The 25,321-nt window shown below is 44.6% G+C and overlaps 1 protein-coding gene across 4 annotated transcripts in view; it reads left to right on the forward strand.

Annotated features, from left to right (window-relative positions):
- The window catches only part of DOCK1 (dedicator of cytokinesis 1), a 489,712-nt gene that overhangs the window by 33,070 nt on the left and 431,321 nt on the right, over window positions 1–25,321 (forward strand). For all 4 annotated transcript variants that reach the window (XM_063103414.1, XM_063103416.1, XM_063103415.1 and 1 more), the window contains exon 2: window positions 22,415–22,498. In XM_063103414.1, coding sequence (XP_062959484.1) covers window positions 22,415–22,498 — 84 coding nt within the window. The remainder of the gene's footprint in view (window positions 1–22,414; window positions 22,499–25,321) is intronic.

Consider the following 25,321-nt stretch of genomic DNA (forward strand, 5'->3'; position numbering starts at 1 on the left):
AAAGTGTACAATTCAGTGGGTTTTGGTATATTACATTAATTTTTAAAGTTTGTGGCTACAGATATATATATAATACAGAATTTTCCATTTTAACCATTTTTAAGCGTCCCACTCAGTGGCATTACGTACATCCACAGTGTTGTGCAACCATTACCGCTGTCTGTTTCCAAAACTTTTCTACCACCCTGTACCCATTAAACACCAGCTCCCCATTGCCTCTCCTCTCAGTTCTTGGTCACTTCTAACCTACTTCCTGTCTCTGTGAATGTGACCACTCCAGGAACCTCATGAATGGATCACAGAGCATTTGTCCTTTCATGACTGGCTTCTTTCACTCAGCATGACATCTGGAGGTTCTTCTGTGTACGCCTGTGGCAGTACTTCATGCTGTGAATAATACCCCACTGTACATAGGCTCCACATTATATTTAGTCCATACCTCTGGTGGTGGATACTCGGGACTTGGGGCGTTCCCCCTGTTGCGGATAACTTGAGCACGCTTTGCGGTAGGAAGCACATTAGCATCCAGCTCATGGTACAGAAGGGACATGGACTCACTGCCCAGGTGGAATGTGCATTGTGAGGCAGATCTGGTGAGAAGGTGGGTCAAATCCTGCCCCTCATCCTGGCCCATAACCGAGGACAGACGCGCAGACTTCTGAGCTCAGCCAGAGCTGAGACAAAAGGACCGTGACCCAGCCAAGCCTTGCAAGGGCGTCTGGCTGGCCCTTGTCTGCTGGAAGCAGGGGCCAGGAGGGCACACTGGAGGAGGGTGCTACAAATATGCCAGGGCTGCAGGTGGAGTGGGAAGACCCCTGATGCAGGGGCTGGAGGATCAGGTACACTGAGTCAGGGCACTGCTTCCTGGGAGCCTTAGTCTCTTAAGAAATGTGTGATTTGGGCATGTAGCTATCCTACTGCGATCCACCCCACGCCTCCCATGCCTGTGAGCATGTCTGAGCTCCTGTGGTCCTTTGGGCTGGATTTTGCCATCCTCCCCCTCAAAGGAACCTTGCCGCCTCCACCCAGCCAGAGGTGGGGGATGTGTGCCAGGCGTGCCACGTGTCACTCACTGGGTCCTCTGCATTGGTCCAAGTCAGGCCTGGAGCTGGTGTGTTTGCCCCACAAGCCATGCGTTCAGAACCCCTTACTGTGACCCAGGCTTCCCCTCCGGCCCTAGACACTGTTTCCTTTTGTAACTGAGCTTTTGCCTTTGCCTGGGATTCTCTAGGCAGTCCCTGGGTCCCGGGCCTCTGTTTCAAGGTGGTGGTGCAGTTCCTGATGGAGGGAGGGTGCCCCGACACTTTGCTCCCCACCTGGCACTCGGAGTCCTTCTCTCCACTTGTTTGCCGATCCCTCTCTGTTGGGTCCTGAAGATGTTTATTGCATGTGCACGCTGGGCCCTGGGGACATGGGATCAACACATCCCAGTTCAGCCCTCTGTCTGTGTGGGGAGGGGGAGCTGCAGGACAGCCCCAAAGCCATGTAGTGCCATTGTGGATTACAGAAAGGGATCCCCTTGGGATGGACTTGCCGCTTGGCAAGCGCAACGTGGGCTGGATTCCAGCTCCTACTTGCTCCTTCAGCCCTGAGCCTTTGTGCAGTGAACAACCTACTAACTGCACATGGCAGTCCTGAGTGGGTAGGCGGGTGAGGCGTGATGCTGTGACGGGATCCGTTCTTGTGAGCCCTCTTTCCCCAGAGTATCTGGAGCTCCCCTGCTTTATTACAGAGGAGTAAGGGCAGAACTGGGCACAGATGGATCTCTTTGTGACGAGAGCATGGGGTATTGAATGTCCTTTTTGTGCTATAACTATAAATTCACGTTAGACAGGAAAACGTAGGAGTTTGACTGATGTGGGAAGGATCTGGAGGGGAAAAGTAATACTGGAGAATATTTCTCCTAAAAAGGACTTTGTGACAAGGTTTGCTTGTGACAGTCCTTGTGTGATATTAAGTGATATTTTGTGTCACTTTTGTTTTGACATCTCTCTGGCTGGTTTTATGACAGCCCTTTAGGGAGCACCAGAGGGAGAGTTGCCAGGGAGGGAAAGTCGTGTCTAGCTGCCAGTGGGGTGGGGTGGGGGAGGGCTGTTCTTTTCTAGAATGGGGGCCGAGGTGTTATGCAGTGTGCTGGTGCTTAGGGACACACAAGCTGGGGTCAGAAAAATCAGGCTCCACTACCTGATTTTCTCACCTTCTGGACCTGTGACTTCATGCAGGAACTTAACATCTTCTCCTCCGAGCCTCAGTTTTTTCAACTGTGAAATGGGAATGATAATAGTAATCCCTCTTGTAATGTTTTTCGGAGAATGAAATTAGATAGATTAAATTAGATAATCCTTAAGAAGCAGTTGTCAGTGATTGTTCCATGGTAAGGGTTTAAGAGCTCTGACAGTTTTTACTGGTTGTATCATTATCTGGAGACCTGGTTTCTAATCAGAGTTCAGCAGTAGTCTTGGTACTGGCTTTCAGCCCCAAGGGAGGTTGTTTTAGATTGTAATTGTGTAGGAATCCTGTTTTGTTAGTCTCCATGTGCCCTGTAGTGCTTACCTTATCTTTGGTGGGAAATACTCTGAGTCCATGGAGTTTGTCTGACTGACTTGACTAGAAATCTGGTTTGCTCACCTGTGGGGTCAGCTTAACCTAGAACTGACATGGAAATGCTCTTTCTCCTCCAGACTGGGGTTTCCTTCATGGAATTAATGGAATTATTTCATCATGTTGCAAGGGCTTTCTCGCGGCCGTTGACACTGTCCACAATTGTCACAGCCCCTTTGAAGCAAAAGGGAGTTGGTTATAGAGAGAGGGACTGAAGGCTTGTGTGGCAGCGGTAGTATGGTTGTTCTTTGTTTGAGATGTGCAGGGAGGGCCAGTCAGAGCGAGAGGGTCACATGATGCCTTGAGGCTGGTTGGCAGCACCCCTCCTTCCTCCTCTTCTTTGCCGCAGAGGCTTTATGTGCAGAAATGGGGACACTGTTAGTACCCACTTCATAGGGTTGGTATGGGATTAAGTGAGGAAATGCATGCTGTGCTTGTGGAGTTTCTGGTCTTACTAAATGCAGAATGAAGTTTAGCTATGATTATGACCATGATGATGGTGATGTTGTTGGTGATAGTGGTTGGTAGTGGTGTTGGTGTTGTGGTTGGTGGTAGAACTGGTAATATTGGTGATTGTGGTGCTGCTGCTAGTGGTGGTGGTAGTATTGTTGGTGATGACAGTGGTAGTAGTGATGATGGTGATGAAGCTTGTGGTAGTATTTTCAGTAATAGTGATGGTATTGTTGGTGGTGATAGTTTTGGTGATGAAGGTGATGGCGGTGTTGATATTGTTGGTGATGGTATTGATGATGGTGATGAAGGTGATGGTGGCGTTGGTATTGTTGGTGGTGGTGTTGGCATTGTTGGTGATGGTATTGATGATGGTGATGAAGGTGATGGTGGCGTTGGCATTGTTGGTGGTGGCATTGGCATTGTTGGTGGTGGCGTTGGCATTGTTGGTGGTGGTAGTGGAGGAGGTGGTAGTGATACACTGTCTATGGAGGCCCCATCTTTCATGCCAAATGTCGTTGGCGTGTAGACCTTATGGGAATTGGTGTGGGTGGTATATCCTTCGTTTGTGGTTCAGACTTTTTCCTGTGAAACTGTTTTGGTGGAGGAAACCTTTCTCCGTGTGTGTTGGGGTTAGAGGGTGTTGTGGCTTCTCAGTGGACAGCTTTGATGTTACCCAGAACACGGTATGAGGGAGTCAGGTGGAGCAAGAGGGAATTGCAGGGAAAGGTGTGTTTTCTCATGTCAAATCTAATGGAACTTAACATTAAAAGTTAAATATGAAACAGAAGGAGTGGAGAGATGTTCAGTTTTTTGCTTAGTACATTTAAAAAAAAAAACCCCGAGTGACCCTGTCTGTTGAGCATCGTGATGTACACACTGCTGTGTGCATTTTCTGGGATGGATTCTCTGCTGCCTTCCCTTTATTCTCTTCTGCTTTTGTCCCGCTCAGCAGCAACTTTATAAGCAAGCAGATAGGGTTTTATATTCTCTTGCTAAGTATTTCTCATCTCTTGCTAAGCATTTCTACCATGGTGCAAAAGCAATTGTATTATGTGATGCTGTATTTTTATAGTCAATTGAAATGACTATTAAAATATAACATTGCTTGTCAGCTCACAGAGCTGTGCGGGAGAGGCCCTGCCCTTGCAAGTGGGGCAGCCGAGTCCTTCAACGAGGGGCCTTTTTGGCATCCAGAGCCGGGGTCCTGGGCCTGGGGCATAGGACCCCTGCTTAGAAGGGCCCTGTGCTTAGTTTAATGCTCTGCAGTCACATCTTGAACTTTTTTTTTTTTTATTGTGATACAAAACATGTAATTTCTTATTTTAACCATTTTTAGGTGTACAGTTAGTTCAGTGACACTAAGTCCATTCACATTTTTGGGCAATCAGCACCACCGTCCATCCTCAGTACCCTTTTTATTTTCCCCCATGAAACTCTTCCCCCCTAAACACTAACTCCCTAGTCCCTCCTCCCTGCAGCCCCTGGCACCTGCCATTGTGCTTTCTGTCTTTGTGAATTTCCCTACTCTTAGGAACCTCATATAAGCGGAGTCATACAGTATTTGTCCTTTTGTGACTGGCTTATTTCATTTAGCATAGTGTCCTCAGGGTTGTCCACATCGCAGCGTGGGTCAGAATTTCCTTCTTTTTTAAGGCTGAGTAATATTCCACTGCATGTGTGTACCACATTTTGTCCATTCACCTGTTAATGGGCACTTGAGTTGTTTCCACCTTTTGGCTATTGTGAATAATGCTGCTGTGGACATGGGTGTCCAAGTATTGGTTCAAGTCCCTACTTCCACTTCTTTTGGGAATATACCCAGAGTGGAATTGCTGGATCAATGCTAGTTCTACGTTTAATTTTTCCAGGAGCTGCCAAACTGTTCTCCACAGTGGCTATACCGTTTTACGTTTCCACCATCCATGCGCAGGGTTCCAGTTTCTTTAGACCCTTAACAATATATTATTATTATTTTTAATAGTAATCATCCTAATCATCTTGAAATTTATATACATATATTTTTTGGATGGCTGGCTGGCATTGGCATCCAAACCCTTGACCTTGGCGTTATAACATCATGCTCTAACCAACTGAGCTAACCGGCCAGCTCTGTAATTTTTGAATGAGGGACTTGCACTTTTGCATTGGGCCCTATAAATTATGTAGCCAGTCCTGCTGAGGACAGGTGTTCTGTGGAGCCCTGTCCATGTTCACAAGCACTAAGGTTTTGCCAGATGTGGGTTTTCCAATCTGGTGGGAAAGACAGAGGCTTGCTGTCCTAGCATAAAGACCTAGCAGGCCCAGCTCTGGGAAGAGTAGCTTTTGAATAGTGAACGAGCAGGCAGGGTCCGCAGATTTATTTAATGCCTCACCTTGAATCTGTACTCATGCCTGGGTGTACATGTTACATAAGGTTTGTGAGCAGATCTGTGGCCTGCTCTGTGAAGAGCAGTCCACCTGCAAACACCTCTCAATTACAATGCGCTGCCTTCTCCATGTTTTGGGGCAGGTACAACAAATTTATCAAGTGATTAAGGAAAGATTTGTCTTGTGTCCTCTGGGAACTTATATCGCACACTAGCTGGCTCCAACAGCAGTGCCGGAGGGCAGCCTTTGGTCAGGCTTGTCCAGGTGCCTGATAAAGCAGATAAGAAAGGCAGCTGGCCCATGTCCAGCCTGGTCAGGACCCTGGGCTCCCTCCTGCAAGGCTGTGCTGGGATGGGCTCACCCCTATCGCCCGCTTCCCCTTACAAGTGTGGAAATGCCCTCTTCTCCCTGGGCAGTGCATCTGAGCCCCACCCAAGCTGTACTGCCCAGTGTTGATTCTCCTGCCTGGAAACAAGAGGGCTGTGTCTGGGCTGCCTGGGCAGTAGGAGCGCTCACCAGCAATTAGCATCTGGAGTGTGCAAACATGTCTGAACAGCTTCTGCCTCTGGAGCGAAGTCCTCTGTTGAGATTTCTGGAAGCCTGGGGTTACCTCTGGAGGGGGGTCGTGTGCTGTCCTGGTCTCTAGGCTTCAGACCTTTTGCTCAGGCACCACAGCCTACGAGCATCTCTCCCCTGCTCATTCAGAAATGACTGTACCATGTCCTGGTTCTGCTGAGTGAGAGGGGAGGGCAGGGAACAGGGGTAGGCCACAGCCAGATGCTCATTGGGAAGATGGCAAGGTATCGGCAGTGTTTCTATCCATATTTGTTGCCGCTACAGGAAAGCAGTCTTCACCTTGTACTTGAACTCTTTAAATTTAAGCTAAGGTCTATTGTGCACATGCTGGGGGTAGCCACTGTCTGCGTAAGCCTTCATGTTCATCATCTCATACACACCTGTGAGGTGCTGTCATCATCCCATATCACAGATGGGGAAACAGCCTCACAGAGTTCATGTTGCCCAAGGGCACAGAGCAGGGCTTTGGGCTTGAGCCTGTGTTTTGCCTCCAGAGGCGGAGTGCTGGGCTCAGAGGGAGTGGCTGGTCTGGTCTGCAGAGGTGTGCAGAATTCCAGAGAGTGTGCCCTGAGCAGTGAGGGGCCAGCCAGCCTTGAACATGGGACTGTGCAGTGAGGCAGTGGGAATGAGGTTCCCTGGGGGAGGGGGAGAGAGGTGCTGAGGAGCACCTTTACTTCCAGGTACAACACACAGGTGCATCTGTCTTGCTCTTCCGTCATCTGCATGATGGGGCAGTGGTGTAGACTGGTAACACCCCCAGGGTGCTGGAGGAGGTTTGGGCAGAGCATGGAGTGAGGAGGCAAAGTGCTCCACACAGGGAGGGAATGAGGGTGCTCCCCCAGAGTGGGTTTGAAATCCCTGCTCCAGCCTAGGAGGAGGCTGCAGGCAGGCTCCCCTCCAGCAACCGGTGCCAAGGTTCCTTCATTAACACGCCACGTGCACTTGGCTTTATTGTTTTTCTCAAAGAGGGCTTGATTGTTTTATAATTTTCAATTTTATTTTGTATCAAAGCGAAATAATGTAACACTACAGAGGAGGAATTTCAGCAAATTACAAAGAAACCAAATGTTTCCTTGGCAGTAAGTGAATCCCTGGGACTGTCCTCCTTTCCCTGCCTCCTTCCTTGAGTTACAGCACTGCCAGGGTGTCGCCCTCCAGGCTTGGGGATGTCTGCTGGACTGCTGGCTGGCTTGGGAGATGCCTTTGCCATGTGCAACTCTTTTTTAAAAAGTGGGAACACCTCTAATCAAGGCTGAAATTCATGTTGGTTGAAAACACATTCACAAAAAAGTTCATTCATGCCAGAAGGTTCATCATAGCCTTATTTATAATAGCTCCAAACTGGAAATAACCCAAATGTCCATCAACAGGAAAACAGATAAACACATTCTAATATGTTGATACGATGACATTCTATTCAGCAATAAAAAAGAACAAAGTACTGTTACAACACCATGCATGAATCTTAAAAAGTTGAACAAAAGAAGCCAGACATAAATTAGTACATATAATTCTATTTATGTGAAACCCAAGAATTGACAAAACTTGTCTATGATACTAGATCTTAGAAAATGATGTTGCAGAAGGAAAATTTGCTAGGCAGGGGCACGAGAGTACAGTGATCCCTCACTATCTGCTGGAGAGTGGTTCTAGGACCCCCCACTGATATCAGAATCCTCAGATATTCCAGTTCTTTATGTAAAATGGTGTAGTATTTGCATATAATCTATGCACATCCTCCTGGATATTTTAAATCACGTCTAGGTTTTTTGTAATACCTAATACAATGTAAATGCTATGCAAATAGTTATATTTTTTATTTTTATACTTTTTTATTATTATTAAGTACATTATAAGATATTGAGGGGTGGAGGAATGGGGGTGGGGCTGGCCCATGGCTGGCTCATGGCTGGCTCCCTTGCTGGCCTGGGTGTGGTGGGCGGTGGGTGGGGCTGAGGCACATGGCCCACTGTCTCAGGACCTCTGTGGGCTTCTGTATTATTTTTATTGTTGTATTGTTATTTTTCATTTTCATTTTTATTTTTTTTCAAATATTTTTGATCTGTAGTTGGTTGAATTTGCTCTTGCAGAACTTGTGGATATGGAGGGCAGACAATAATTTCTGGAACTCTTATTTTGGGTGTATACAGTAGATAGAACTATCCAAAACTCATCAAACTGATGACGTAAGATTGTGCATTTTATTATATCCATTAAAGAATATATATCTGAGTGTCTATATGCAGATGTAGGTGAGTGCCTATTTATATTTGTATATATTCTCATTTGTTAAATGGTTCACTGCATTAAACTTTTTTCTGTAGAGAGTAGATGCCACTGTATTTATGTAAGAGTAATATCCAGGAATATTGTTTCTTTTCCTTGGTGGTTTTAAACTGATGGGGTTCGTTGAGGCTTCAGAAACCAACTACATGGAGGGCAGGTTGTCAAGGGCTCAATAGCTTGTGGGTCCCACGGGGTGGGGGCTGTTGTGGCATTTTGGCATAGCGTGTATCCCCACGTCTGTGCAGAAGCTGACCGAGGGATCATGGAGACATCTTGACTTATAAGACCAGGAGGTTGGGGAGCGTAGAGCTGATGGGGGAGGTTCATGGCCCTGTTGCATAAACTAGGTAGGCTTTTTCTACAAGGCTGAAGTCATCTGGGCACCACAGTATTCGTACACTGGGTTGTATGCCAGAGCTGTAGTGACTTCATCCTGATTTTAGTAGTTGGGAGACCTACAAGGAGTCTTCTTCATTCTCAGGTTGGCTCTGCTCAGACCTTTTCTTGGGGAGGGTCACTGCTGAGTGTTGTGAAGAAGGAAACCAGTAGCTGGGTTGGCCAGCCCTCCAGTATGTGACCTGCTTAGTCTGCTGCCCCTTGGAGCCCCTCGAGGGTGTGAGGTTTGCTAATGAGACTGTGTGTGTGCAAGTTCATTGGTACCACTTGCTCAAGTGAAAAGGTGTGCTTTATTTCTGGGTGTAGAAGCTGGATTTCCAGGACATGCCTGTCTGTCTAGACTGTTGGAAAGTTGTCTTTGCTAGCTAAGACACTGGTATGGTCTTCATTTTCTAATGTGAAATACATGTAAACAAAACTACAGTGTTTTCCAGTGAATTTAGGATTCAGGTAACAGTTTTGCCACCTTGAATTCCTATATGATTTATCAAATGATTCAGTGAACGTTTGTGTCACTCTGGGGGCCAGCACTGTCAAGCTTGGATGCAGAGATGGAAAAGACGCAGGGCAGGTATGACGGGAGTTGTGAGCAGAGAGGTCAAGCGGTCACCAGTTCTCAGATGTTTCAGAGGAGCTGTTTATGGGACATGAGTCTAGATGAGGGATGCTGACTCACAGCTGGAGGAAGAGTCATTGGGTGCTGTGGTACCCTTGTCTAGCTGCAAGCAGCCAACAGCCAGTCAGTCTTCTGAGGCATTTTGTTGAGGTGAGCAGGGGTGTTATTAAGAGCACACAGGAGGTAGTGACGGGAGGGTTTCATACTGAGGTGATGGTGATCTGGAGGGCCAAGCCAGGCAGGAGGAAGCCTGGAGAAAGGGCTGAGTTGGGAGGGCACTCAAGTGACTCTGATTCAGTATTCCAGGAACTCCTCTTCACAGAATGACAGAGGCTTCCCCCAGGTTGGTTGCTGGCTTTATTTGTGAATTTTCTCTCTCTCTCTCTCTCTCTCTCTCTCTCTCGCTGGCTTTATTTGTGAATTTTCTCTCTCTCTCTCTCTCTCTCTCTCTCTCTCTCTCTCTCTCTCACACACACACACACACACACACACACAATATGGAGAGACTTTGTCACTATGAAAAACAAATTAGCATTCTGGAATGTTCCTTTTGTCCTTCCATGTCTTTATTAGTCACCATTAATATTAGACCTAATGATTTGATACAGGTGAGAGAGGAGAGAAGGAGTAGCCTCATATTCTGCAGGACCAATCATTTGAGACTCTTCTCTGAGGCCCAGGAAGAGGAGTTGAGGGATGGGACAAAGTAACCTAATTACTCAGTACCACAAATAAATGATCCTAAGCCCAATTTTTCTATCACCTCCCCTCCATCATCCCCAGTGATGGAGGTCTGCTCTCCTTTGCCCTGTGAGGTCCAGGACCTGGGCATGTTTTCACTGTGCCCTTTAGGTAGATCTGTTTGACCAGTGGGGAGGTCACGTAAGTGCTGGCCAGGTGTATAGCAGAGAAAGTAAGACCTTCCTCAGCTCAAACATTGGAGAGTTCCTGGTTGTCCACTAGTCCCCATTTGGAATCTCACTGGGACCCCTCATGGAGTCCCACATGGCTGCTGGTCTGCATGCCGGTCTGCAGTGAGCCTCTTCGGGCAGGCCAGTGGCCAGGTTTGCCAGGGGAGGTCACTGTAACATCCCATTTTCCTCAAGTAGCAATAACCTTTCTGTCTTGAAGGATGATTAAAGAGATTAAATCTTTCCATTTATCTTGTCTCCACAACTCTTTGCTGCTGAGCAAAATTCAATGCAGAAATAGATAATTTTCAGGTCAGCTACGTCTTTTCTTTTTTGCAGGTAGATTTGCAAAGACCATCAATAAGGAGGCCTATCCTTATTGGTTTTCTAACCTGGAACTGACTTTATGAAAGATGAAAATACAGAAAAGTAGAATCTTAACTTCTGCTGTCATGGAAAAGCAGTAAAGCCAACACTCATCCACAGCCCAGTGTACTTCCTGGGACACCTGAGTGTTTTGGCACTGTGACCTTTTGGACTAGGTAGAAAGGACACCTGTGTGTTTTGGCACTGTGACCTTTTGGACTAGCTAGAAAGGACACCTGTGTATTTTGGCACTGTGACCTTTTGGACTAGCTAGAAATAAGACAGTTGCTGGCTAGTTGCGGACAAGGCATGCAGTGATATTTTCTTCTGAAGAAAGATATTAAAATGTCTTTGAATTGTGTCTATCAGTTCAATTAGAATTTTAGAGAAGGCTCTTTTATATATTTCTTTTCACACTCTTATCTTCACCATCTCTCCCACCTGTTTTCCACCAAAAGGCAAAGAGAAATATTGAATAACAAAAGGCAGTTCCTTTATCTTATCATGCCCCTATTCCATTTCTTTAATTATTTAGATGAGTTTCTGATTCTAATATCCAAACATTGCATGAAATACTGCCACAGGGGATTTTATTGGTAGAAAAAGTCTCTCTGTTCCTAAGAAATAAAGATGTGAACCCAAAAGTAGTAACTTGGTGAATTTGAAAGTGGTATCTTTTTGAGAAACGTGGGGCATTCTGTCAGGCACACACAGGGATATGTCGCTGGAGGTCTTCATTGACCTTGAGCTCATCCTCTGGGTTACTTCTTGTGTCTCTTTTCTGTTCAAGCCCGGAGGGTTAAACCAGGAAAGGAGGCTGTTAATCCCCCCGGGAGCTTGTATGTGGAACCACTGAATGTTTCACAATTCACAGTGACAAGAGATGCCGACTCCGTTAGGAGCTTTCCTCATTACTGTAGAAGCCTTGGCTTTAATTCATTGCCTTTTTTCTAAACTGTGGTAAAATAGACATAACATAAAATTGACTGCTTTAGCCATTTTAAAGGGCACAGTTCTGTCACAGTAAGCGCATTCACATTGCTGTGCAGCCGTCGCCACTGTCCAGCTCCAGAACTCTTTTCCCCTTGTGTTTGTTTCTCTGTGAAACTCTGCACCCATTAAACACTAACTCCCCGTCCCCCTCACCCACCCCTGGCAACCGCCATTCTACTTTCTGTCGCTACGAATTAGACTGTTTAGAAACCTGACATAAGAGGAATCATGCAGTATTTGCCCTTTTGTGACTGGCTTGTTTCACTTAGCCCAATGTCCTCAGTGTTCATCCATGTTGTAACGTGTCACTATTTCCTTCCCTTTAAGGCTGAGTGATATTCCATTGTATGTATACACAACATTTTGTGTATTCATCCATTTGTCAGTGGGCACCCGGGCTGCTTCTGCCTTTCGGCTCTTGTGAATAATGCTGCTGTGAACACGGGTATGCAAATATCTGTTCCAGTCCCTGCTTTCCCCTCTTCTGTGGGTATATACCCAGAAGTGGAATTGCTGGGTCACATGGCAACTCATTGTTTTCCATAGCAGCTGCACCATTTTACATGTCCGCTTGTAGCATAGAAGGTTCCAGTTTCTTCATGTCCTTCCTCCTCACCAACACTTACTATTTTCTCTCTTTTTAAATTTTTTCGGAGGGGGCGTGTGTGCAATAATAGCCTTTCTTGTTTATTTTTTGGTGCCTTGCCACTATGGGGACCTGAACCCATGACATTGGTGTTATAAGGCTGTGCTCTAACCAACTGAACTAACTGGTTAGCCCATAGCCTTTATAATGGGTGTGATGTGATGTCATATTGTAGTTTTCAGTTTTACTGGTGATGTTGAGCGTTGTTTCCTGTACTTATTGGACATTTGTTTTTTTTTCTTTGGAGAAATGTCTATCCAAGTTCTTTGTCCATTTTCTAATCTGTTTTTTGTGGTGGTGTTCTTGTTGAGTTGTAGGAATTCTTTATGTACTCTGGATACCAATCCCTTATCAGATAAAAGATTTGCAAATATTTTCTCCCATGCTGTGGGTTGCCTTTCCACTCTGTTAATAGTATCTTTTGATGCATAAAAGTTTTAAATTTTGATGAAGTCCAACTTATTTTTGTTGTTGTTGTTGCCTGTACCTTTGGTATCATATTCAAGAAATCATTGTCAAATCCAGTGTCATAAAGTTTTTCCTCTGTGTTTTCATCTGAGAGTTTTAGTTTCAGCTCTTACGTTTGGGTCTTTCATCCATTATGAGTTAATTTTTGTGAATGATACGAGAGTTCAACTTTATTTTTTTGCAAGTGGATACAAGTTCAGTAAAGTTGAACTCCAGTTTTCCCAGTACCTTTTGTTGAAAAGACTGTCTTCTCCCCCTTGAATGGTCTTTGACACCATTGTTGAAATTACTTGACTTTATGTGAGGGCTTATTTCTGGACTTTCCATTCTGTTCCATTGGTCTATATGTTTGTCTTTATGCCAGTACCACACTGTTTTGATTATTGTAGCTTTGTAGTAAGTATTGAAATCCGAATGTGTGAGGCCTCCTCAACTTTGTTCTCCATTTTCAAGACTGTTTTGGCTGTTCTGGGACCCTTCAGATGGATTTTTCTATTTCTGTGAAAAATGTTTGTGATTTTGATAGGAATTGAACTGAATCTGTAGATCACTTTGGGCTGACATTTTAACAATATTAAGTCTTCCACTCCATGAGCATGAATGTCTTTCATTTTTGTTTGTGTCTTTTAATTCCTTTCAACAATGTTTTATTAGTTTTTAGTGTACAAGTCTTTTGTCTCCTTGGTAAAGTTATTCCCAAATATTTTTATTTTTTATTTTTTCATTGCACATGTTTATGGGGTACAGTTTGTTGTTTCAATACATGCATACATTGTATAATGATCTAATTAGAAGAGTTAGCATGTCTATTACCTAAACATTTATCATTTCTTTGTGGTTATTGTTGCTTTGCCTCCCATGGATTTGTCACCCCTCTTTCCCTGGGTGATGGAGACACAAAGGATTACTCAAAGCCCATCTCTTCTGAGCAGTGAGAGACCCCAAAGTGGTTAATTTCCCGTCGGAACCCTCAAACAGGAGGAAAGCCTTCCTTGGGAAATTAACCCTGAATTGGGGTTCTCTTCCTGCATTTATTTTCCAGATCAGGAAGCTACAGGGAGAGAACATAGGTGGGGTTAGAGTTTAACAATATAGGCTGGTAACTATCAGTGAAACAAGCCAGATGACATTCCAGTAGACAATTAAGTGGTCCTATCAACAACAGCTTGATCTTAGCAAACATTCCTTCTCCCTCCAGCAATTTTCTGGTATCTACACATATCAAGCAGTAACCTGTCTGTCCTTGAGCCAGCAACCTTGCTGTGCCACAAATCTTTATCTTACACCAGAGACTTATAGCCTGAGGAAAATTTCCAGTCCTCCGCAAGGTCAATATTTGAAACTGCAAGGCTTTGAAAAACCAGGCCCTGTGAAGTACATATGCTTTATAGTATATTCCACAGGTTATATAACATTCAACATCCTCTTTTTTGGCTATCTTGAGATATACAGTACAGTATTATTAGCTGTTGTCACCCTAGAGCACCAGAACTTATCCCTCCTGTCTTAACTGTGACTTTGTAACTTTGTACCAGTTTATTAACTTTTCCTTGGCCCTGCTGCCTGCTCCCTTTTCCTGCCTCTGGTAAGCAGTATTCTACTCGCTATTTCTCCCTCTTTTTTTTTTTTTTAACTTATTTTTCTTAATTGTTCTATGGTAATTTTATATATTTATGGAGTACAATGTGATATTTGGGCACATTCCTACTGTGTGCAGTGATCATATTGGGGTGCTTAGTGTATCCATCACCTCATACATTTGTCTTTTCTTTGTGTCAGGAACATTCAACATCATCTCAAGTAGCTATTCTATTCTCAAGTACTTTATTATTTTTATTCATTTCCTACTTTAAAAATATTAGAGACATCCCTTTTAAGTGCACCATTGGAACTAGGCTCTAATAATCTTCTCTCCCTCCCTCCCTTCCTTCCTTCCATCCATCTATCCATCCATCCATCCAGTGTTAGAGGGCCTGCTGTGTACCAGGTGTTATGAGATGCTTGCCAAAAGTAAGACACAGGTTTTGCCTTTGAGGAGGTCACAGTCAAGTGGAGGGGACACAGGTGACAAAATGATTGCAGTTATGATATAGTAAGTGCTCTGATTCAGTATGGCTCATCACTCTGGGAGTTCCTAGCCCTGCTTAAGGCATTTGCCCCCAAATTAGAGAGGTGGAAGGATCGGGGCACAGGTCACAGAAACTGATAATGGCATGGCTCCCATCTCTTTTTGAAGGTAGCGCTTAGGAAACCTAGACATGGCTCCTGAAGGGTGCTATCTAATGCTGCCTGATACATTTATTCTTTTATTTGTGGTTACTGGCACCAAATTCCCACTAGTACTATTGGTAGTGTTAGTTGTTGAGCTGGTCACAACAGTACAGTTGACTTTGTTCTCCAGCTTCACCGCCCTGTGGGTGTGGGGGGCTGGTCTGTGGGTTAAGTTCAAAGGATGTATATAATATTCTCATTCTTTCTATGCAGTATTTCCTGAATGACCCACTATGTGAAAGAGTTGTTCCTTAGAGACCAGGCTGTGGGGCTGACTTTGCTCCCTGGGGCTACATCCGGCTCTACTCCTCTTTCCAACCCCAGCGCCAGCTCAGTGGGCACCAGGGTAGGAGCAGATAGAGGCTTAGGAAAGGCTGAATGTATGTTGCTGGCATGATAGGCAAACCTGCGCAAGGTTTGTGAAACTCTTAACAGGCAGAGGATGCTTTAGATTGAAGCCCTGTGATGGGCACAGACAGGGCCATGGTCCCGGTCCATTTGAGGGCACAGTCAGATGCATGCCATTGAACATTTTTCCCAAGTGAAGGCAAGACACAGGGAATGCGATCACACACAGGGCAATTAACTTCCACAAATTGACTTTTCGACAGAATTAATTAGCTTTTAAGTTGCTACTTGAAATCCTGAAGTCAAGTTTTAAGGGTGTGTGGGATAGAGAGAAACTCTTTAGCTGAGCTGATTTTGAGAAGTAACGTGTGTCTGAGCCCATACTGGCATCAGTGCTGTAAGGAGGTTTTGTATCTGAGTGCCAATGGTGAGTTGTCTCATTAGACAGAAAAGACCCAAAGCTAGTATTGTGTCTCTTTCTTATTGATTGAATAAGTTTCAGTCTTGTGCAGCTTTTTGCAGAGAGCAAGAGCATTTTGAAGAGGAACAAACAATACAGTTTTTGCTTTCCCTCTATGGCAAACCGCACAAGAAAGAATACTTCATGATCTGGTTAAGTTCGGTGAATTTTTATTGAGTTGCCTGCAAGGCATGGTATTAGCTACTGTGGGAAATACAGTGATTAATAAATGTTTACTTCCCTTGAGGAGTTTGTGGTCTGGTGGGAGAGACAGACATGTAGAAAAGAAACTCTGCAAGATCGTAGGATGGCACAGAGCTTACGGGAAAGTCCAGGAGCCAGCAATTAATTCAGGTATGCCTGTAACTCTTTTTTGTTGGGGAAAAAGAATTCAGTTAGGACCTGGAGAAGGTTGTGGAATGAAAGGCAGGCCTTGTAGACAAGAGCGGCTGCTGGAAGTGGAGGGAGGAAGGACATTCCCAGCCGCAAGAGCAGCTGTGGCAGGCTCAGGCCTGGGCGGGGAGTGGTGGGGAGGGGGTTGAAGTCAGATCCCATAGGGCTTTGGATGCTGTGCTGGAGGGTTTAGCTGCCATTCAGAAAGCCAAGGGAAATGGTGCAGTATTTGGGAATGAGACTTCAGGAAGGTAACTGGTGGTGGGGAGTAGAGAGAGGAGTTTGTATGTCTTGATGAAAGGTGGTGAGGCAGTCTGGAAGGGAAGACACAGAGTCCCAGGGCCACCATCATCTCACTGTGCCACCTTGAACTAGTCATAACTCCTCTGCAGGCCTTGGTGTTTTCATCTAAGTGGGTTGATGGACTGTAGTGTTTGTTTTCTCAAAAGTTATCAGGTAGGATTTTGCTTTTTCCCTGAACGGGAGTTGTACTTCTTCAGATGCTTTTTCTGTACCAATTGAGTTGATCATATGGTTTTTCTATCCTTTACTCTGTTAAGTGGTAAATTACATTGATTGGTTTTCAAATGTTAAATCAACCTTTTGTTTCTGGAATTACCCTAACTTGGGTTGTTTCTGTCTAAGGAATGAGAATTTCAATAGTGTGATGTTTTAGGCTTGGGTGGTCTTTAGGAGTGGAGAGGGAATACATGGACATATGTGCTTGTTGGAGAATCCAGGCTGGATGACGTGATTTGTGGGGGAGCTATCGCGGGAGTGTAGTCTGAGGCCCCAAGAGGGCTGTGTCCGTCTTTGGCCAAGGGTTGAGGAAGAGACCGTCTGTGCAGGGCTTTAGCATACTGACTCTCAGTCCAGACTGGCCTCTGGCCCTTGATGGCTTCTTCCGTGGCTCCTCGAATATGAGCAGACTCTTGAGTGGGGAAATGGGAAAAATTCTACATGCACCTCATAGAACTATAGTGAGGGGTAAATTAATTAGTCTGAACATGTGAAGCTCTTAGCCTACTGTCTGGTTCATGGAATATACTCAATAAATGTCAGACAAAACTGTTAGATCATCACCACCACTACCATCACCATCATCACCACTGTCACCATGGTCATCACCATCACCATCACCACCACCATCAGCATCATCATCACCATCACCACGACTATCACCATTGTCGTCATCATCACTATCACCATCACCACTGTCATCATCATCACCATCACCACCATCACCGTCACCATCACCACCATTATCACCATCACCATCACCATCACCACCACCATCAGCATCAGCATCACCATCACCATGACTATCACCATTGTCGTCGTCATCACTATCACCATTACCATCATCACCATCACCACTGTCATCATCACCATCACCACTGTCATCATCATCACCATCACCACCATCACCACCATCAGCATCATCATCACCATCACCACGACTATCACCATTGTTGTCATCATCACTATCACCATCACCACTGTCATCATCATCACCATCAATACCATCACCGTCACCATCACCACCATTATCACCATCATCGTCACCATCACCACCATCATCACCATCACCGTCACCATCACCACCATCACCATCACTACCATTATCACCATCACCACCATTATCACCACCACCACTGTCACCATCATCACCATCACCATCATTATCACCATCATCATCACCATCACCATCACCTTCACCACTATCATCATTACTGTCATCTCCATCAGCAGCAGCAGCATCTGTGATGGCCCAGTATTATATCATCAGCAGTAGCGTCAGCAGCATCAGGAGCACCATTATCACGTCACCAGCATCCCCACAGTCATCATCACTATTATTATCACCATCACCATCATCACCAGCAGCTGCAGCCATAGTAGAATCTATGGTAGTTCAATATTATATCATCACCATCAGTAGCAGCAGCATCACCGTCAATATTATTAATAACATTGTTGCAGGTGGAAATCCTCCTCCCTTGTGGACTTATGAAACACTGTTCTTTCCTTACATCACTGGGCAGGTGTTTTTAAGGTCACAAGACCTTAACCTGAGGTTTTTAAGATTAGGATATTGAGCTGAGGTGATGGCTTTGCCTTTTCAAGTCTCTGATGAACATAAGCTATATGAGGCATGAACAAGAGTTGATTTTTTTGTTTTGAGAAAAAGATCGACATGCTTACTCACTCTGGACTGCTGCTGGCTCTTCCAGAAAACAAATAAAAAACCACCTTCCAGAGAGAGCTTTGTGCTTGGCTGTTCTCTTCCTCCTTTCCCATTTCACTTGCGCACGAGCAATATGCCAAGTTTCCACCCTGGACTCTGCACTGCAGGATTGAGAGATTCACGTGGATGTGCGTTTATACCCAGTGACGCCCGTCTATAGCCAGACTGTTAGAAAAGAAAGGTAGATGGATTTGAGGAGGCTAGTGCCACACTTACCGAGATGCGAATGAGACTCGAGGACCGTGTTTTCTAGAGGAGTTGTTCCCAGACCCTAACAGATCAGAAAAGCAAAGAAGAGAAACTGGGTGAGCAGCAAAAAGGCCGTTACCTTTGTACCAGGGAAGACATTTTCAATACAGATGCCGTTTGTTACAATCACCCTTCCTAAAGGAGAAGACACTTCTGCTTTTCTCGTCCCTGCCCTCACCTGCTAAAAAGGAGCAACTTTGAAGGGTCAAATAATCAGAATAAGGAATAGTCTTTTACACTGAATACTTTTGGGCTTATTTTTAAAAATCTTCCTGCATTGTCTTGGTTTTCCTCTTGTCACTCAAGAATTGGGAAGCATGGCCCCAGACCTGTCTGCATTCAGGTCCGACAGTGGAGATTCCCACTCCAGCTGCCTTAAGGAGGGGATGAATTAACCACAAAATACCACTTTTAAATTATCTTTCATGTACCTCCTGGTACTAGTGTCCTTTTGCTGCTGTAACAAATTACCACAAATTTAGGGGCTTAAAACAACACACATTTATTATTGTCCAGCTCTGGAGATCTGAAGTCTTAAAAGCAAGGTGTCAGTGGGGCTGCTGTCCTGTTGGAGGCTGCAGGGTGGAATCCACTTCCATGCCTTTCCAGCTTCCAGAGGCCGCTGCGCCTCTGGGCTTGCTTTGTCCCGTCTTGCAGTGCGTGGGCCTCGTCTCCTTCCCTCTTCACTCTGTCCCTGCTGCCTCCCCTTGTAAGGACCTCTGTGGTTACGTTGGCCCACCCAGGTAAGCTGGGATATACTTGCAGTGTCCCCTTTGGCCATTGAGATGACATACTCGGGTTCTGTGGATTTGGATGGGATGCCTTTGGGGGGCCGTTATTCTCATGCCATCCTTACCCCTTCCACCCACTCCCTTGTCAAATACTCTTACATAGTTGAGTCTTTTAATTTGCCTTTACATACAGGATTATTTAGTCACTAATCCTAAAATGAGCACAGGGCTGGGCTGGGCCATCCGTGTTGTGTTCTCGATGCTGTTATGTGCTTTGGGGCCACGTGCATAAGGCCCCATGTCTCTTTTTTTCTTATCTATATAATCATGGGGATTTAGGCTCATTTCACAGTTAAATTTGAAGCTTCTTCTGTATCCATGTAGGAGATTTCCACCACTACTTTTCACTGTCTACTTCAGGGATGGGGGGTTAGGCTATTGAAAGGTGAAACACAACAGGAGGAATCGTGTATGCACTTTACAAATTCACGTGTGCCTGAATGTATTCACACTTGACGTGCTCTTTTTATTTCATTTCTCTTATCTTTGACATGTTTCCCCCCCACATCTATAACAGAATAGGCATGCTGGCAGGGACACTCTTAAGAACTGTGGTAAATGCATTTATGGTTCCTGAAGGTGGAAGAATATAGTTACGCTGAACTGGGCAAGTTTAGCATATGCTCTGGGCTTTCTTTACCTGAAGCAGTTATTTCTTGTTAAAGAGTCACTATAAAATGCTAAAAAACTTAATAACTACTAACAACCATCTTTCTCAGTTGAGAACACTTAAATTTTATGAATTTGGGGGAAAATATAGCAAAGGACCTGAGAAAGTAGAATTTTCTCTTTCCTTCTCTGTATATGGTTTTTGATAATTTAAGATTGTTGCGAATATGTGGTAGTGTGCTTGCTTTGGCTTTTTAAGGAGGATTCTGGTAGTGACAGAAGTCTTCATAGCAGTGAAAACAGCACACCTACAACCATACTAGAGGCCCTCGGCATTAACTGAGCGTTGACCGTGGTCCTTCGTGCAAACCCCTCAGCAGCTTTATTTTCTTTAAGGTACCTTTGTGTTGTATATATGCCTTTGTTCACTTGATTCTATGAGGTAGGTGTCAGTATCCCTATTTTACAAATTGAAAAACTGAAGATAGAGAGGATAGGTCATTTGCTGGAGGCCACCCAGGTCTTCAGGGGTAGAGAGGTCTGTCTCCAGAGACCACGGACATGACAACAGGAAGGCTGCGTGGGCCTGAAGTGCTGGATGCCTTCCCAGCTGTGGGAGCTTGGGCCCCTCGGGATGGGCGAGGCCAGACCTCGCACAGCTAAGCACCACATCACCCTTTCCTTGGAGGTGTGCACATGGCATGTGGAAAGATGTGTGGCCTCTGCTCTTGGTGGCTTCTATAGATAGGGACATTGAAACACACACCTCTGCAGTAAGGCCGGCTCATACAGAGCAAGATGCAGAAGGAATTCATTGTAGTGCGGTGGCGTGGAGCTTCGGAGGAACAGACCTGCGCTGCGAGAGCAGGCACACCCTGGGGCCTGGCTTTCTTGACCAGCTGCACCGTGGGGAGGACCAGTTGGTGAGGGAGGGCAAGTTGGTCCACATGGGTCAGGGATGGGCTAGCTTCTTTCTTTCCGTCAGAAGAGGGGCCCAGGGAAGGGAGTGTGTGGTTGGAAGGACGGTGAGGGGTGCTGGTCCAGGTGGTGGGAGGCCCGCCATGCTGGCAGGAGGAGTGTGCAGGTGACAGGGTTAAGGAGAGTGTGAGAGATGCCCTGTGGTAAAGGTGCCCCTTAAAACTGGCCTGGTCTGGCTGGGGTGTTCGGGATGGATGGGTGAGGGATTTGGGGGTTTTGAGGATGAGTTTTACACTGAGTGTGGCACACCTTTAGGTAGACACCATTGTACAGTAGGAACACTGCTGTATGTGTGTGTATTTCTTTAGATTGAAGGTGGGCTAGTTGACTACTTTTTGGGCCTTAAATACTTTGTCACATCCTTTTTATGCCTGTGACAGTTGCCTTTCTTCCATATGCTTCAGCAAAAGTGTGATTGCGCTTAATGGTAGGACTTTTTAAATGCTTATCTAGGAGCAATACAACCCTTTTGCAAAATAGGAACAGCTTTACATCACGATAAGCATTTGGGATTTCAGACATTTCTTGGCTATCCTTGTCAGTTTTAAGGATTTCGTCCTTATATTGGACATATTTTTATCTGCTGTGATTGTAATCTTGCCTGTTGGCTTAATAGCAACTTTGGCTATGTGATAATTTTTTTATTAATTTGGTTTCCAAAGGATATTCAGTTCATGTGCAGGTGGTAGTTAGAAAAATAGAAAAATCTATTAGTGGAAATAAAAGATGGTATATGAAGTAACAATTAAAATGTTAACAATGTTCTCAGTTTTCTTCCTATTACAAACATTCACTCATGTGGAATATTATTCAGGCATAAAAAGGAATGAAGTACATGGTATATAACGTGGATGAACCTTGAAGACATTACGCTAAGTGACAGAAGTCAGACATAAAAGGACAAATACTGTGTGATTCTACAAATATGAGGCACCTAGAGTAGTCAGTTCATAGAGACTGGAAGAAGATTAGAGGTTACCAGGGGCTAGGAGGAGGAGATTAGGGAGTTATTGCTTAATGGGTACTGGTTTCTGTTTGGAGTGATCAAAACGTTTTGGAACTAGATACTAGTGATGATTGCACAGTATTGTGATGAACCATTGAATTGTACACTTAAAAATGGTTAAAATGGAAAATTTTACATCATATTTATTTTACGACATTGAAAAGCTCACTTATGGTTGTCTGGTTTTATGGGTAGTTAGGAATATCTCCTACTCAAACTAACGGTTCTTTATATTTGTCTGTGAAAGAAAAGGCTACTTTTGTGGGTATCAATGGTCCAGGCAAAGACTGAATGCATTTCAATGTTAAAAATAAACAAAAACAACCCAGCACAGTCACTTCTACCTCTATTAATATATTTTTTTAACCTTTTTTCTTAACAGCTTTTTATAATTATGATGCCAGGGGAGTGGATGAACTTTCATTACAGATAGGAGACACTGTGCACATCTTAGAAACATATGAAGGTGCGTATACATTTCTCTTATTGTTTTGGGCAGTTGGCACACTTCTCCAATGCCTACTGGGCAGAGCATTGCCCTGCTAGAAAAATGTTCTTAATCATGTTCTGTTCTCATGATGCGTTTTCTTGCAGATGGATGTTGTTCAGGTGAGGGCGGTAGTGAAACTGTTATTTAAATACTGCATTATTAAGATGAACATAAAGCTAAAAATCCCCCTTCATTTCTTTTTTGGGCAGCTGGCAGGTATGGGATCCAAACCCTTGACCTTGGTGTTATAACACTGCTCTATCCAACTTAGCTAACCAGACAGCCCTAAAAAATCCCATTTTTAACCTCAAAAAAAAAAAAAAAAAAAAAAAAAAAAAAAAACCAAAAACACTTTGACTCCTCATTTTGCAGGTGTATGTAAATCATGATTGTTAATAACTGACCACTTGGTAATGAATACACGTAAGGTATTTTAGTTTTTAGATCATTGTTTTGATGTGTTTGATGTGAATTATGAGATTTTTTATGCCCCCATTTGGATTTGTTAGCAGCATGTCTCAGAAGAATCACAGTTGTCAATTCTTATTTCCTGTCCTTCTTCTTTAACCTTCAACCCCCATTTTCTTAGGGGCAAGCAGAGATTGTCACAGTTGTGTGAGATGTGGTCCTGCGAAGCGGTCGTTATAATTATCCAATAAATATAGTGTTGGTGACAGTGGTTTTCTGATGTCCTTTGTTTTTCAGACAATTGGTTTTCATAGTCAGTGTTTAGCAAATAATTCGAGCAGGCCATCTTTTATTTTATGCTATGATTTTTGTTGCACAGAAGGCAAGCAATGATGGCCTTGGATCTAGAGCTTCTGGAAGATTGTGTTTTCATCTTTTGGGCATACGAATAAAAAGAACTTGTTAAAATAGATAATTTCAGTAGCAAAATTGTTTTACACAGGGTTTAGCTAAACCCTTCCGAATGGGAGGTAGAGGTGGGAGAGGAAGTTGTAGACATCACATAGTAATCAGCAAATCAAATTGAACCTCCAGCTCAGTCTTTGAAGTCCACTTTGCACAGGGGTGAAGCGGCACTGAGCTTCCGTGCTCCAGGCAAGCCACGGCTAGCTCCAGGGCTCCCCGTAGACACTATTGAGAAGCGCAAACCTATTAAAATACTCAGTGTTTGTACCTCTTATTTCCTCATCTGATGCATGCTGATTTAGAATTTCATTCCATTTGCACCTTTTACCCTAAAAAAGTCCTGTCTGAAAAGAAATCAGCTTCAGTGGCCTGTGCCTGGAAGCAGATGCAACTCTGCAAACACAGACCCGGTCCTTGGGAACCAGGAGTTGCAGGGGCTCCTGCTCATTTGCAGTTTTTGCAGCTGACATTGGATTTCCTTATCTCCTCTCAGTACATACTGCCAGCGGCTGAGAGGAAACACAGGAAAATTAAGGAGAGGTTAAGGATCAAACCTCTCATCTGAGGCCCTTTTCTGATTGGAGGGGAAATGCCCTCATATCTTTTTACTTTTGCTGCTGGTCAGTTGAAGCTGAGATCCTGGTTAATAGACACTGGGCAGTGATGTCATTCCTGAGTAGTCAGTGATTTCCTGTGGCGCCTGGACATGTGGGGACCGCAGTTTCTTGTTCTTTGCTTTGTAGGAAGAATGTGTTCTTTACACAGTGGAATCTTTAGGCGCTGGTGATACAGTGAACTTCAAAAAAACTGGGATAACAGGCATTTGACTTTTTGGCTGACGCCATTACAAGGGGTGTTCAGTGAGGTTTAATTTTCTGGGTGAGTCAATCTCCTTAGATTCTGGCTAAAATATTTCAGACATTGTGAAGACTCCTTATCATCAACTGAATTCCCCTTCCTCGACAACCAACTTTAATCAGAATCTGACTGGAGACATGCTTCTGGGGAGGCAGTTCTAACTTTGAGAGACTCGATGACTTCATCCCCATCCAACAGAAGTGGCACGATGTTCTTCCGTCCGTTCGCCAGCTGCTTCCCTCTTCTGTTTGGATCTCATGGGTTGTGTTAGCATTGGGGCTTTTCCCTTTTTTTCCTCTCTCCTTCCCGCTTTTCCCCTAAGAAAATTTTTCTGTTTGTCAAGGTAAATTGTGTTTATCTGTGTGATCCTTTTCAGGATATTACTAAGCTTGCTCAGAGGATATCATTTCTAGATGATCACTCTTTAATGTAAGGTTCAAAGAGCAAATTTACCTTCAAGTTATGGTTAATTTCTCTCTTAGGATCATGAAGGCTTAGAACATAGAACAAAGAAAGGAACTTCCCAGGTCCCTGTGGGAGTGGGAAGAGCTGTGAGGGGTCGTTCATGACAAGGTCTCCTGCCTTTAAGCAGTGTCCAGGGTCAGCCAGACCCAAGAGGCTGACAAGGTCCCAGGTGTTTATTAAGTGACTCTTGTGTGGTCAGGGGCTTGCCGGTGCTGCTGTCTGTTGTTTCCATAGTGCCCGGGGGCTGGATGCTGCTGCGCCTGAGGGAGGCTGCAGGCCTTGCTCACGGATTAGGAAATTATCTTTTTGATTTAGCTACAACATTGGAACTTAATTTATTCAAATTTATAAAAGTGACAATGATATATTTTCTTCCAAAACGACCCGACTGCCATTCCCCTGGGCTGGGCTGTGCCCTCCCCGAGTTTGGGGACTGTGTCTTGCCCATATTTTCCTGTCCCTTGGGTGGGTGTCTCCTGCTTGGAGCAGGTTGGTTGACTGTGGGGAGGCCACTAGCAAGCGCTACCCAGAAGAAGTTAACCAGCCTGGTAGTGCTACCAGCTGTGTGTCTTCCTGCTCCGAGGCTCATCCTCTCTTCACCAT

The sequence above is a fragment of the Cynocephalus volans genome, chromosome 7, assembly GCF_027409185.1.
Source record: "Cynocephalus volans isolate mCynVol1 chromosome 7, mCynVol1.pri, whole genome shotgun sequence".
Classification (NCBI taxonomy): Eukaryota; Metazoa; Chordata; class Mammalia; order Dermoptera; family Cynocephalidae; genus Cynocephalus; species Cynocephalus volans.